This window comes from Porites lutea, chromosome 14, assembly GCF_958299795.1.
Source record: "Porites lutea chromosome 14, jaPorLute2.1, whole genome shotgun sequence".
Classification (NCBI taxonomy): Eukaryota; Metazoa; Cnidaria; class Anthozoa; order Scleractinia; family Poritidae; genus Porites; species Porites lutea.
The window spans coordinates 421,490-434,416 of NC_133214.1; the positions used below are offsets into that span (position 1 = coordinate 421,490).

The following is a 12,927-nucleotide window of genomic DNA, read 5'->3' on the forward strand; positions in this document are numbered from 1 at the left end:
TGGGTAAAACTATGACGAGCGGTGTCACCCAACTTTACAGTTTGGTATAGTATTTGATAGAGCCGAAACTAATTGTGGAATTGCACACCATATGTGACATATAGATATTTCAAGCAGCAAAAATGTGCTGACCTTCCCCTTTGAACATGAGATGTTTTTACCTTTCTACATCTACCGTAATTTTATTGAAAATTTGCAAGCTAAAAATACATTGTTAGTGTGTAGGAAGAAAAAAGAACAATAATAAATAAGTAAATAAATAGAATAAAAACTGAAGTCCCCTTTGAATTGAGTCATTGAGAAGTCGAAACTTTTTGGAGCATAATATGAGGCAAACAGGTATTCAACGGTGGCGGACAAAACACTGACCCCCAGTCCATGGACTGCCCCCACGGACTACCCTAAAATGGACTATGCCTGCTGAAGTTTAGTGAATCACGTTTCAGGTCCGTTTTCCCCCTATAATGATCCTAAATGGATACTGATGCACTTAGTTTCCTAACCCTAATCACCAAACTTCAGCAGCGTAGTCAATTTTGGGTGGTCCATATGGGTAGTCCAACAGGTTAGTCCATGGACTAGTGGTCAGTGTCTCGTTCACCACTAATTTGCTGGTTATCAAACTTCGGAACTGTAGGCCTGGATTCAATCCCCCAAGAGAAAACGTTTTGATATTGGTCAACCTTGTTGGACACCTTACCACGATTTACTTGCGGTAAATATTGTTCCCCAAAATCAACGGCTTCCGCTGACCACAAATGCCTAATGGCTTTGCAAAGGAGGCACACCACCACTGCAATAAGTGCAATACAGCGGCTCCAAAGTAAAACGTTTTGGTTGTATTTATTTTAGCCAAACATTTTTAACAGTTTGTAAGAACTAAGCTCATAATTAGCGTTAGTCAATTATGGCAATAAGATGGACGCAAGAAGTCGATGGAGGCCCTCGAAGAGTAAATCATGCTGCGGTGGCAATTCGGAATCGTTTTATTTTTAGCTTTGGAGGTTATTGTACTGGAGAGGAATATAACCAAATTGTCAAGATAGATGTGCACGTTTTCGATACAGGTAAGGCTGTATAATTACAATTTATACAGCGGAGACAGCGCCTGAAAATTGATGACGAGTGTTGGCTAAGTGTTTTGCGGAACGTGTTGGTTTACATCTTAATATTGAGGAGGGTCGAAAACGTACCGGAAATGTATTGTTTTCGGACTATGCACGACAAATATTTGCATAAAATCACTGCTTTGTGTTTCCAGAGGTTTTAACAGGTTGTTGATAATTTTCAAGCATACATTCGTATCCTATTTAGGTATTTAGAATTTTCCTAAACGTCCATTTTGACATGTGAGATGCACTTGAGCGAGCGTGTTTATTTCGGATTCGAATGCTCTCAACTTATTAGTTTGTGATTAATAAATTATGCCACCACAAGCAAGTGGGCAGATTGTGTTATTTTTGTTCTTAAAAGAATAGCACACAGTAGGTAAGATAAAACACCGCAATTATTCGAGGCATAAAAAATGTTCAGACTAGCTATTTCATTAAGTTGTTGGAACATTTGTTAATCTGTTTGTCACTAAACATTTTTTCTCATGAGTGCAATACTCGTCTTATTACGGATGTGAATCAAATCGTTTATGCCAAAGCTGGATAGTTTTTTACTTGCTCTATTCACAGCTTTGTGTCTTTAAGTTCTTTTGTAAAGGTTATTTTTGCTTGAAACATTGATTTTATGATGTGAATCTTAGAAAAAACTTAAATCAGTGAACTTTCAATCAGATTGTCCCATGCATCTCCAAATTTGTCATGCATCAACAAAGTTAGTAACAGCAGCATGTACCTGTATATAAAAAATGTGCCATTATTATTTACTGATGGCATTCTTTTGCTAATCTCCACGTCTGAACTCATTAGTGCTTTCTCTGATTTACAAGTACTCATAGTAAACATATACATTCCCTTAAATTTCTAAACAGTACCATGCCGATGGATGAAGATCTCTGCTTCTTCTCCAGAAGGTCACGAGTCCATTCCATACATGAGATATGGTCACAGTGCGTCAGCTATTGGGGACTTAGTTTATATATTTGGTGGAAGGAATGACACCTATGGAGCCTGTAATACTCTCTTCTGCTTTGACACAGGTGATCCTTTTGACTGAGGGCCTGTTTACATGGAGGTGGAGGACCCCAGATAGGTGCGGTAACATGTGATGGGTCACACCACCTATCATGTTAACGTGATCAAAGTAAAATGAGGGATTACATGGACACGCAGGTTACCCCACTTCACCCTTTAAGTCCCAATAGTGACCAACAGGAATTTTCTCCCAACAATGTCCATACATTGTCAAGAGATAAGGTTGTGAGAATATAAAAAAATGATCAGGAAAGAGAAAATGCCTTGATTTCTATTAAATTCTCTCAGCTAATTTTTAAAGGAAATGTATGGAGATCAGTTTGGAGAATTTGTATGTGGATATTGGGGCTTAAAGGGTTAAGCAGGTTACCTCACCTACCTGGGCTCCCCCACCTCCATGCAAACAGGCCCTAACTGTTAAACAGTACTATGGTTCTATGTCTAGTGGACTTAGGTTATGTTCACACTAAAGCAAATAGTTTTGCACTGCCACAAAAATCATAGCGGAAAGGGCTTGTGCTCACTCACAAGAACGATTGTGGTGGCGCGATTTCTGTGATGGAACAAAGCTGCGCAGTGCTAATCTCGAGAGTAGACGGTACATATTGGATAGGTTTTGTGCCATACTTTGGTACAGTGTGAACACATATCCGGCCCATCACAGAAGTAAATAAGAAGCAGTGAGGACTGGAACCCATTTTGATGGAAGTAAATAACTAGGAATGAGAACTGGAATTTAGTGCACCAAATGTCTTGGCCAATGCAGCAGCGCGATGTTCAATGTGTGTGAAAGACTTGTACTGTAGTGCCCCTGAGCTGTTGCTGTTTTTATTTTAACTAGATAACTTTTTGTAATGTCATGAAAAGCTTAAATGTGAACAGTGGTCCTGTTGCATCACTCTGCATGCCTGTGACAGTGGCGGCTGCTGACCAGCATTGTTTCGCATTTAACGTAGCTTAAATAACATTTAGCCACATCATAAGTTATTGTTGTTTCTGTCGTACTCAGAAAACTGTGAGCACCTGAAATATTTCAGAAATGTTTTATTGTGTTGTGACCAATCACAACAAAGATCAGGGCATGCGAGCAAGCCACAAAACAACAAACTTATTGCTGTCATTAATTGCAGTTTAGCTTAATTCTGACAACTGATTGGCTTTTTCCTTGCAACTCAATAAAATGAGAGCATGACCAAGCAGTTAGAGTAGTTAGGGCACTACATTAATTATTTGTTATTTAGAAGCCCCAACTTCAAGTTTCCAAGACTGCTAACTAGATTTGTTCTTGGTAGTCTAGAGTTCAAATCATCGGCTACGCTTGTAAAATCGCTGACTGGTTAACCTGGTACCAGTTTGAAATGTTAACCATGTTATGTTCCATTTAAATTATTTGTTTTATTTATCCCTGGAAAGCACCATAAGGGAAGTGGATAATGAACTATTTAAATTTATATTTTTAAAGATTCCAGAAATATCTCTGGTGTCCACGATTTTCTGAGTTTCACAATAAAGTTCTGTGACCTGTTTGTAGAAACTTGCAGCTGGTCCAGACCTAAAGTGAATGGAAGACCTCCAGCTGCACGTGATGGACATACAGCTTGCGTTATTGATTCAAGGATTTATATTTTTGGTGGTTACGAAGAAGAGGTATGATCCTGACCCTTTCTTGTCTACATTTTTTGCAGTTGATAGGGAAATGTGTAGATTTTAAGAGATTTCTGTTAACTCTGCCTTAACTAAGACCTCTGGCTATAAGATTTACTAATTTACTAAGGTGCACCAATTTTTGGCAGGTTTACTGCAACAGCGTCAATACTACACCGATGTACGGGCCTGTAAGAGTCCATCCCCCCATGAAAGATAGACCATACCACCGGGGACTGGTTTTTTCCCCCGTTTTTTATGAGCAATGTGTGGGTTCTTTTATTAATGTCCTACAGAATTCAAATTTACATGTGCAAGGGTTGTGAGACAGGTTTATTGTCCTTATCCAAGAAGACAAAAGACCCTGATTGTTGGTCCAGCCAGGGTTTCAACCAGCCGCCTCCCCTTCGGCAGACTGGTGCTTATCCAACTGAGGTATTAACTGGGTGGCAGTAAAGATGAACTCCTCCCTAAGATGGTCACTCAGTGCTGTTTCCAACAGGGTTAGTTTTAGGAAGAACTGAATCTCTACATGATACTAGAGCTGTGAGTTAACTGTAGTCCTTAAAGGGGGTGTGTTTCGGCTGGCTACTTCATGTTGTTTATAATTCTAGTTATACCTAATCCTTTAAAGTTATAACTGTATGACTCTATTTTTTTAAGGGGGAGTGTTTCTCCAACACTGTGGAATATCTGGACACTCAAACATTCACATGGCATGCACCCAGAGTAATGGTAAGTTAATTGTAAAATCTTTCTATTGTGGGTAATTTATTTGCAAGGATATCAGTACTTAACACCGTAATCACCATTATCAGTATTGTTATGAATAAAATGACCACAGATCTCTGTAGTGTTGCACATGTAGATATGATTTGAGTGGTTAGCATCATGTTAGGTTTAAGACAAACATATCAGTGTAATATGGCTTACTGCATAACTGTATAATGGTACCTTAAATATAACCTACAATCACAGACAAAATTAGTTGGGAAGGTTGTACAACTTAACAGTAGTCCATTTTAATCCTGAAAAAACAGAGTTTTCTCTTTTGCTAAATATCCCCCGTACCCCCTATTCAATGTTGGGATATAACAGAACAATTGCGCGCACAAACATTAACGTTTTGATCAACATTGGGCCAGGGGTGGGGGGAGGAAGAAAAAGAAGAGGTAAAAAAGGCAACCTTCCCAACACTTTTGACGATGATTGTAAGAGAATAGGAAATCAACTTTAAACGCTTATAAAACTTGTCGCATTTAACATTTGGTTGAGATATCTCGCCCTGGAACTGTACTGATAATGCACTTTCCAAACTATATAAAAAATATAATAAAGGTTATATTTCGGTAAAATCATAAATACATGTAGGAGAATTTTGCATCTGACGCGCGTGACATTTCATAGCGTGACCACAAAATCCACTGGGTGAAATCGCTTTCTTCTAAGAACGCCAGAAGAAAACATTTAAGGTCTTTAATTTTCCTCATGAAGCAAGAGGACGTTTCCTTCGCGTGGACTATGTAGAAGGAATGGCCACAGGTTGTCTGTTTCACCAGATTTAGCGAAAAGTCATGAGGGTATTTTTAAGTAAAACAATACTATACGATTGCAGTCGTTGTCATGTATACATGCATCTTTTTCATCAGCGGTATTATTCCTGGTTAACTTTTGCTGTTTCCTATCAGCCAAATGTTTTGAAAGATGTTACAAATAGAAATGGCATAAAGGCTGCCACAATAAAGTTGTTTTTTTTCATTCCGGCGGTGTTAAACTATCCTAGAAAAACATGATGTTTGTAGTTGCGAGGGAGGAGTGAGATAAGTGCTGAATTAAAATCTTCTAGACTTTATTTTCGTAAGGCCTGAAGGTAATACGGAACCTCTATAAAAGAGTTTATTCAGCCATGTTCAGAGTTCATACAGAAATTGCTGTGCTACCGTCGCCTGTCAATCATTCAGATAATTTGAGAACAGTAAACAACATGGGTTTCCACATTCCTCCACCACATTACTCCATAAGAAAATGCGAAATATATGCTCAATGAACCAACTTTCAAACAAGAAAAGGGCAAAAACATGTAAACCATGTAAGAATATAGACAGGTTTTGTCGCATTTATCTACGGGGATAAATTTAACAACTGTTTCCCAACATTACTCCATTTAAACAGTGCCCTATAAAGGTCAATTAGCAAAGTTAGTTTAATTTTAACGCTACCCATGGAGTAATGTCGTATTTTACTTAGAATTAAGCTAAAATGTCTATTAAAATTCGTTTGGTTAAGTCCTTGCAAAGCCCCGAACAAGTCAATTAGGCTATTTTGTCGTTAGCACTACTATAAAGGAATTATTTTCGGCTACGAAAATGGAGTAATGTGGTGTGTGATGACTTTGCGTGTGTTATCCTTTTTAATTAGGTTAACGAAGACAATAGACGCCTTAATCTAAATCAAGAGCGTACTTTGTTCTCGTTTTCTGAAACCAGTTTCGAAAAGCGGTGCCACAAGGGCTTAACTAGAGTTATTCAGCCAGAGAAAGTAGCCTCTAGAATTCAGCAAATTTCCACTCAGCCTCATAGTTTGCTCGCGTGGCAAATGGACATGTGCTGAATGTTGTAAAGAATGGGGAGCTGCTAAGGAATATGTCAGCTGCAATGTAGCGATCCGAATGAGTTTTTGGGGAACTGGTGAACGCACTATATCTTGCTTTAACATTTAAAACATATCAGCCTATGCTATAGTCAATAGCTTTCACCGAAAATAATCTTGCATTTGTATTTTGGCTCTTCCTGTGCCCCGGAAAGAGCAATAGTTGTACTTACCGGGTTGCAAAACATGCCGAATATAAACAGGCGTCTGCGCCAAAAATTGTCTTAACAAGGTACGGCAAATATCTTTTTTCAACAGAGTACTGTTTACGAGTGTTTTTTGAAGACGTTTCTACTGACAAAAAGTCGTCGATTTTTGACCTTTTACTGCCACACCCAGAATTTTCAGACAATCACAGACAAAATTAGTTGGGAAGGTTGTACAACTTAACAGTAGTCCATTTTAATCCTGAAAAAACAGAGTTTTCTCTTTTGCTAAATATCCCCCGTCCCCCCTATTCAATGTTGGGATATAACAGAACAATTGCGCGCACAAACATTAACGTTTTGATCAACATTGGGCCAGGGGTGGGGGGAGGAAGAAAAAGAAGAGGTAAAAAAGGCAACCTTCCCAACACTTTTGACGATGATTGTAGGTTAAAAAAATCAAGCTAGGTTATCAAAATTAACCTGAAATCAAATTAGACCTGTAACATATATTCAGGGCAAAAATGATGTACTGGTGTTTGTACAAAATAACTTGAATAACAAAAGCTTGAATAAATATTGGAGAAATTCTTTGTTTCTGTTCTTCAGGGTAAACCAGCCAAATGGCGTGACTTTCACTCAGCAACTGCTGTTGGAACAAACATGTACATTTTTGGAGGAAGAGGTAAGATTGTATTCCTTGTTCAATGTACTGTTTACAACTGAGTATACAATCACACACCCTTGTAAACCACCCACCTGTACCTAAAATACAAAAATCAGAAATTGTTGTCAGAACCTCTTAGGATGTAAGATTTTGGCAGTTTGGGCGGTCAATATTAATTTAGGGAATGTTTCTTATTCATAGAGATCACTGCTTTTTTTTGTTACAGGGGACAGAAGAGGGCATGAACACAGTGGTGAAGAAGTTTATTCCAATTCTGTCAGAGTGTTTGACACAGGTTTGTTGGGTCTGCTTGGTTCCGTGTTATTAGCCAGTTCCTGGTACAAACTGTCTACTTTGGACAACTAGAGAAAAAAATCTGACTAGTAGGAATTAAATGGCACAACGCGTCTCTGGGCGGCACTTTTCCTTCTAGACATAATTTGTATAGCCAACAAAAAAGATTTACATGTGCTGGTAATGTCATTGACACCCAGGGAATAAAGACTTACATGTATGAGTAATGAACCCATCTGTAGAAGAAAAACTGCTCGGAGAACCATTACACAGTAGAAGATCCAGGAAACACCCAACTGTGGTGTTTATTGACCAGTTACAATGTAGAATGAGACACTTGACTACAAAGACTGCTTCCTCATTCAGCACATGTGGTAATGCTACACAATGTACATTATTTGTGTGAAAACACTGTATTCTTGGTTTCATCTTTGCAGTAAAAAACTGTTGGTTTAAACTGAAAACATCTGGAGAGGTACCAGTTGGACGACGCAGTCACTCGGCAGGTTGGTTAATTTACACAAAGTGGTTTCTTGGGAAAAAATTGCTTGCCCTTCTGGAAAGCTGTTGAGGAAGTTTACTTGCCCAGAGGAGTCACACTGGCCCCAAACTGCATTTTGCACTAACATTCACTTATCCCTGCAAATGTTGCTTGCCTATTGAACAACTTTTTAGTAATTAAAACAAGTTAGCCTTATAGGGCAAGCCATTAATCCAGAACTATGACACAGCACTTTTATCCCACCCTGCAAACTAAATACCGGGTAGTAATTTTTATTTATATTTGTTTTATTGTTTGTTTACAGTCGCCTATGGCAAACACATTTTTGTCTTTGGTGGTTACAATGGACTTGAAAGGAAACATCATGGAGAGGTGTATAGTTTAGATGCAGGTGTGAATTCAGTGAAGCAAATATAGATAAGAGTGCTTTTTTTTAGAAAATCAGTGTTTGTTGACATATTTTGGATATTTATACTACGCTGTAGCTGGAATAAAGAACAAAGGACGTTTGACCAAGGAAAGATTTGTTATCATATTTACCCACATTCCTATGCAAAGGTCATCTGTCTGTTTGTGTGACCTTTTATTAAAGATCCATCAGTGTTATTTATGATGTTTATTATTATTGTTAATTTATCAGGCCCTTAAGATACTTTCATAAATACAGTATTAATAGTAAATAATATAATATATTCTATAGAATAATGTATCATTAGGATATCTGATATTCTCTGTGAAGAAGTTATTCTATTGACTGCAGGTGTACAACAGCAATTAAAAGTCTTAATCTGCAATGAGAGACAAAATATTGTTGTCCAGGGTGTGTTGTGTAACATAGAAATCTTTGAACTCCTCTCCACCACAGGCCACCTGACCAGCAGTGTAGCATTACATGATGGATTTTAGGGGGGGGGGGGGGGGGGAGGGAAGGGAGTTACACTTTTGATTACTTGGGGAGCCAATGTGGCTTAGCGGTTACAGCATTGGATTTGTAATCTGGAGGCTCTGAGTTCAAGTCGCTCCCTGACTGCTAGCTGGTTTTGTTGTTGGTAGTTCTCAGTTCAAATCCTCATCCATGCTTGTAACAAAGCCAACTGGTTTGCCCCCCACCAGTTGGGATTCTTAACCACGTCATTTTCCATTTGAATAATAATATTTCTTTCATTATCCCTGATAAGCACCAGGGGAGAGGATAGTCAGTATTTAACTTTTAGTTTACTTTGTGGCAAGTTTGAATGATTGTAAATAATGATTTCTCTTTTTTGCTGTTTTGTGTTAGAAACCAAAGTGTGGGTTAAGCGGAACGTCTCAGGCCATGGTCCGTGTCCACGCCGAAGACACTGCTGTTGTCTCATAGGATCAAAGCTCATGATATTTGGAGGCACAAGGTAAGAGTTTAGCCTGATTATCATCAGTAACATAAGGAAAGGGATTGTACACTTGAACACCCAACATCAATCACCTCCTTACTATCAGGTGCCCCCCCTTACAACCCCTTCACTGACCTGCAATGCATGATGAGTTTGTGTTTTTACAATTCGCGACTTTTTGTAGGTTGAGAATTAAACTTAAGTAGGCCATAATATTTATTTTTCAATTTGTGGTTAATGCTTTAATTCAATATTACCTGTCTCAGTTTTTGTCCACTGCAAAATCATGCATATACAGCTGTAGTATGAAATGATGGATGGCCCCAAGGAGGATTTCCATGGTTTTAATAAAATAAGTGAAGCTCTTGTGAGCACTGTAATGCAAAATTCTTTGTTGAGCCTGGTTTTCTTACTGTTGCTTGTATTCATAGAATGGCCTCCTGTTCTTTTGCATGTTTCCTTAATTTAAACTCTTTCATGTGGAACACTTGTTAGCTTAAAAAAGAGAGAGTGGAATGCTATGTTGTCTGTGGCTTTTGGTACAAGTACAGCGCAAGTACTGTTTATTGTTACTATGTTGCAACATATAAATAATGCAGTTTTTGTTTATGGAAATTTATTTTACTGGTTTTGTTTATGTTATAGTCCTGTTTCTGGAGCTCCAATTGATGATGAGTACAATCTTCAAGATCACTCAGATCTCTACATCCTAGATCTTGGTAAGCAAGGGTTTCATCTTAATAAATTATGATTTTTTTGCTAAATCCGGTTTTGAAGACACTAGAAAAAGAGTTATTGAGATTTTAGGCTGCTTTGGTCTCAAGATTGGATCAAAATAGAGTAATTAATCTCAAATATGTATTGTAGTTGGCCACAGAAGAAAATACCATAATATTCTTTAAACTGTTGTTTGGATGGTGCTTCATGTGAACCTGATGTTTGCATGATGGTTTATACTTTGTATGGCCTGCATGTGCAGCGCATATGCCTTTTTACAAGAAGCTGATGCATTGCACATGCAAACCATGCGAAGAACAAAATAACGTTATTGCAAAAGTGGCTTTGCATGAAGCACCATCCAAATGGAAATTTTAATTAAATGATACTATGGTATTTTACATCTTAGCCAATTTGTAGCAGTGCCAAGTAATTTACTATACCTTTGATATCTCAAGTTGACAGAACTATTAAGCTTGGATGATTTTCCAACAATTTCTGATTTTTTACAATTATGTACTTTTAAGTTGACCAAAAATTAATGTTTCCATCGTAAAAGAAGTGTGAAGACGTTTGAGTGAAACTGACTCAAAGACTTCTGATGATTGCTAGAATGTAACTGAAGAGCACAAGATCATGCTCACAGTATCTTTCCTAACTGCTGACAGCTACGAAAGTGGATATGTAAAGTTATGTTGTTGTTGTTAGTGTTAGCGATATTTGGAATAAAATAGGGGTTTTAAAGGTAAAATCTGATGTCTTTTCTTATCCCGTTTTGCCAGCTGTTGTAAATGCATCTAAACATAGCATGTTCTTCTTCCCAGAGCCATCTCTTCGAACATTGTGCAAACTGGCAGTTATTCAGTATAGACTAGATCAGACACCATTACCCAAAGTGCTCAAGTAAGACGATAATTAAAATACATTATATAGGATTGTAAACAGCTACACTGGAAATTACTGTTCAGTGACTTTGATTTAAATAGTCACACCATACGATTTCATCCACAGAACAAACATTTCATCCTCAGACTCAAACGTTAGAACCACCTTGTACAGCATAATAAACAGTACCACAGGACAGTACTGCTCAGTAGCTTTCATGAAATGTATCACATTTAAGTACTTTCCAGTCAGTCGTCCAGAAACTTTCATTTGAATGGTTACATTTTAGAAAACTGTCAATTCTCCTTTTGGTTTGAAACCCACAATGCCTCTTATCAAGCTACAAAGGTAAACCATTGTCTATAATAAGTTTGTTTCTTTTAATAACAGGATGGAACTGAGTATTATGGAGGCTGGTAGGAGTTCAGTGAGGTCTTCACAGGGATAAATTGCAGCGCAGAAGAGGTTCATTCAACAAGGATCTAAATAGATTCACACTCCACTGGCTTCATCAGTCACCGTAAGAGGCGCACAATTCCCGGAAAATGCCATTTGGGATTGTTTTAGGAATCTTGTAAGGGGCAAATTTATAGTCAATTACTATGAGGAGTTCTTCAGTCACTTTCCAAAGTCTTAATCTAAAACGAGTTGATCATAACCTGTCAACTCAATTTTTAGGGAATGTTCATCCTAGGTTTTGTTTAGAAACCAGGAAATGGAACTAATGTATGGCGTGAAACACTCTACAAGGCAGTTTTATTGCCTTATCGTAGTTTATTAAAGAAGAGCTGGGATTTTTAAAATAAATTTATAAATAATAATATTATTACAGGATGCTATATGCTTTGTACATAGTATTTTCTTACGAAAGAAGAGCTATAAAATTTGTTGTTCAGCTGCACCAAAAATTTAACAATGAGTTTTCTTCTATTTTTACTTCATTTTCTGTTTAAAATCAGTAGTTTTTTATACTTGATTCTCACTGTCAACGTCATGACTTTGTATGCACTTGCTGACGTCACTAAGTTCATAGTGACATCACTGTTGAGATGATGTGTCATTGACGTTTGTACTGACTTCATTGTTCATCTTTACTGTGATATTGCCAGATTCACATTTCAAATAAATGGTCTCCTTAATTGGCTTTAACTCTTTGACATCATAACATTCAGCCTTGTTACGTCACTATGACATGCCCTTTTTCTAGAAAAAAATACTTCAAAGCAAACTTTTGTATTTTGCACGAAGTCTGTCTTAACTATTTAGGCATTACTATAGACGTAGTGAATACCGTAACTTAAGTGTTTGTTATGGGAAAATTAGTGGTAATCATTCACTTGGGGATTTTTTTACTATAGGTGAAGCAGGGCTTGATTTTTCTTTCAAATTCCCCAAATTTCCATAGGCCCTGAAATTTAAATAAATTAAAATATAAATGGCAGTAATAAATAGTTTTAGGTTCTGTTTGCTTGAGATCTGTGACACAGATGTTTTTGAAAGTCCAAAGTGGACTGCGCTACATGCCGTTGAAAGTTTTTTTTTTACATTTGCACAACTGTATTTGCTGAAATAATAAAATATATTGTATTATAACTTACTCAGAAATGTGCATGTAATGGGAAATTTAATTGGGGGGGGGGATTGACCTCTAAAAATTAAACTTGTATTATACGTTTGTTTATAGTCTGTATACGTTTCTTAGGTAAATAATATCTTTAAAAGTCATAAGGAAATATTAGTGGATTAGCTGAAAGTGTAATGTAGAACAAAGTATCATGTGCCATTTTTTTAAAAATATGTAAAATTCTAGCCTCGTCTGATGCATTTTTTAAAGTTGTTTCATAGTTTGTAAAAGGTCCAAAGGTTATATACAAGAGGTGGGAAAATAAAGTAACATAACTCAGTCATA

General features: G+C 37.3%; 1 protein-coding gene across 1 annotated transcript; it reads left to right on the forward strand.

The window, feature by feature from the left end:
* Positions 1–761: 761 nt before the first annotated feature.
* LOC140924506 (kelch domain-containing protein 3-like) lies at positions 762–12,927 on the forward strand. Its single transcript, XM_073374527.1, has 12 exons — positions 762–1,067; positions 1,982–2,149; positions 3,676–3,791; positions 4,452–4,523; positions 7,193–7,268; positions 7,477–7,545; positions 7,982–8,050; positions 8,351–8,437; positions 9,326–9,434; positions 10,062–10,135; positions 10,958–11,036; positions 11,409–12,927. Exons 1-12 carry the CDS (start codon positions 908–910, stop codon positions 11,464–11,466), a joined length of 1,137 nt encoding a protein of 378 aa, XP_073230628.1. The 5' UTR covers positions 762–907; the 3' UTR covers positions 11,467–12,927.

Coding starts and splice junctions, on each gene's coding strand:
- LOC140924506 (XM_073374527.1), top strand. CDS start 908: ATGGCAATAAGATGGACGCAAGAAGTCGATGGAGGCCCTCGAAGAGTA. Junction 7,546..7,981: donor TGTCAGAGTGTTTGACACAG/GTTTGTTGGGTC, acceptor TCATCTTTGCAG/TAAAAAACTGTTGGTTTAAA. Junction 9,435..10,061: donor ATGATATTTGGAGGCACAAG/GTAAGAGTTTAG, acceptor TTTATGTTATAG/TCCTGTTTCTGGAGCTCCAA.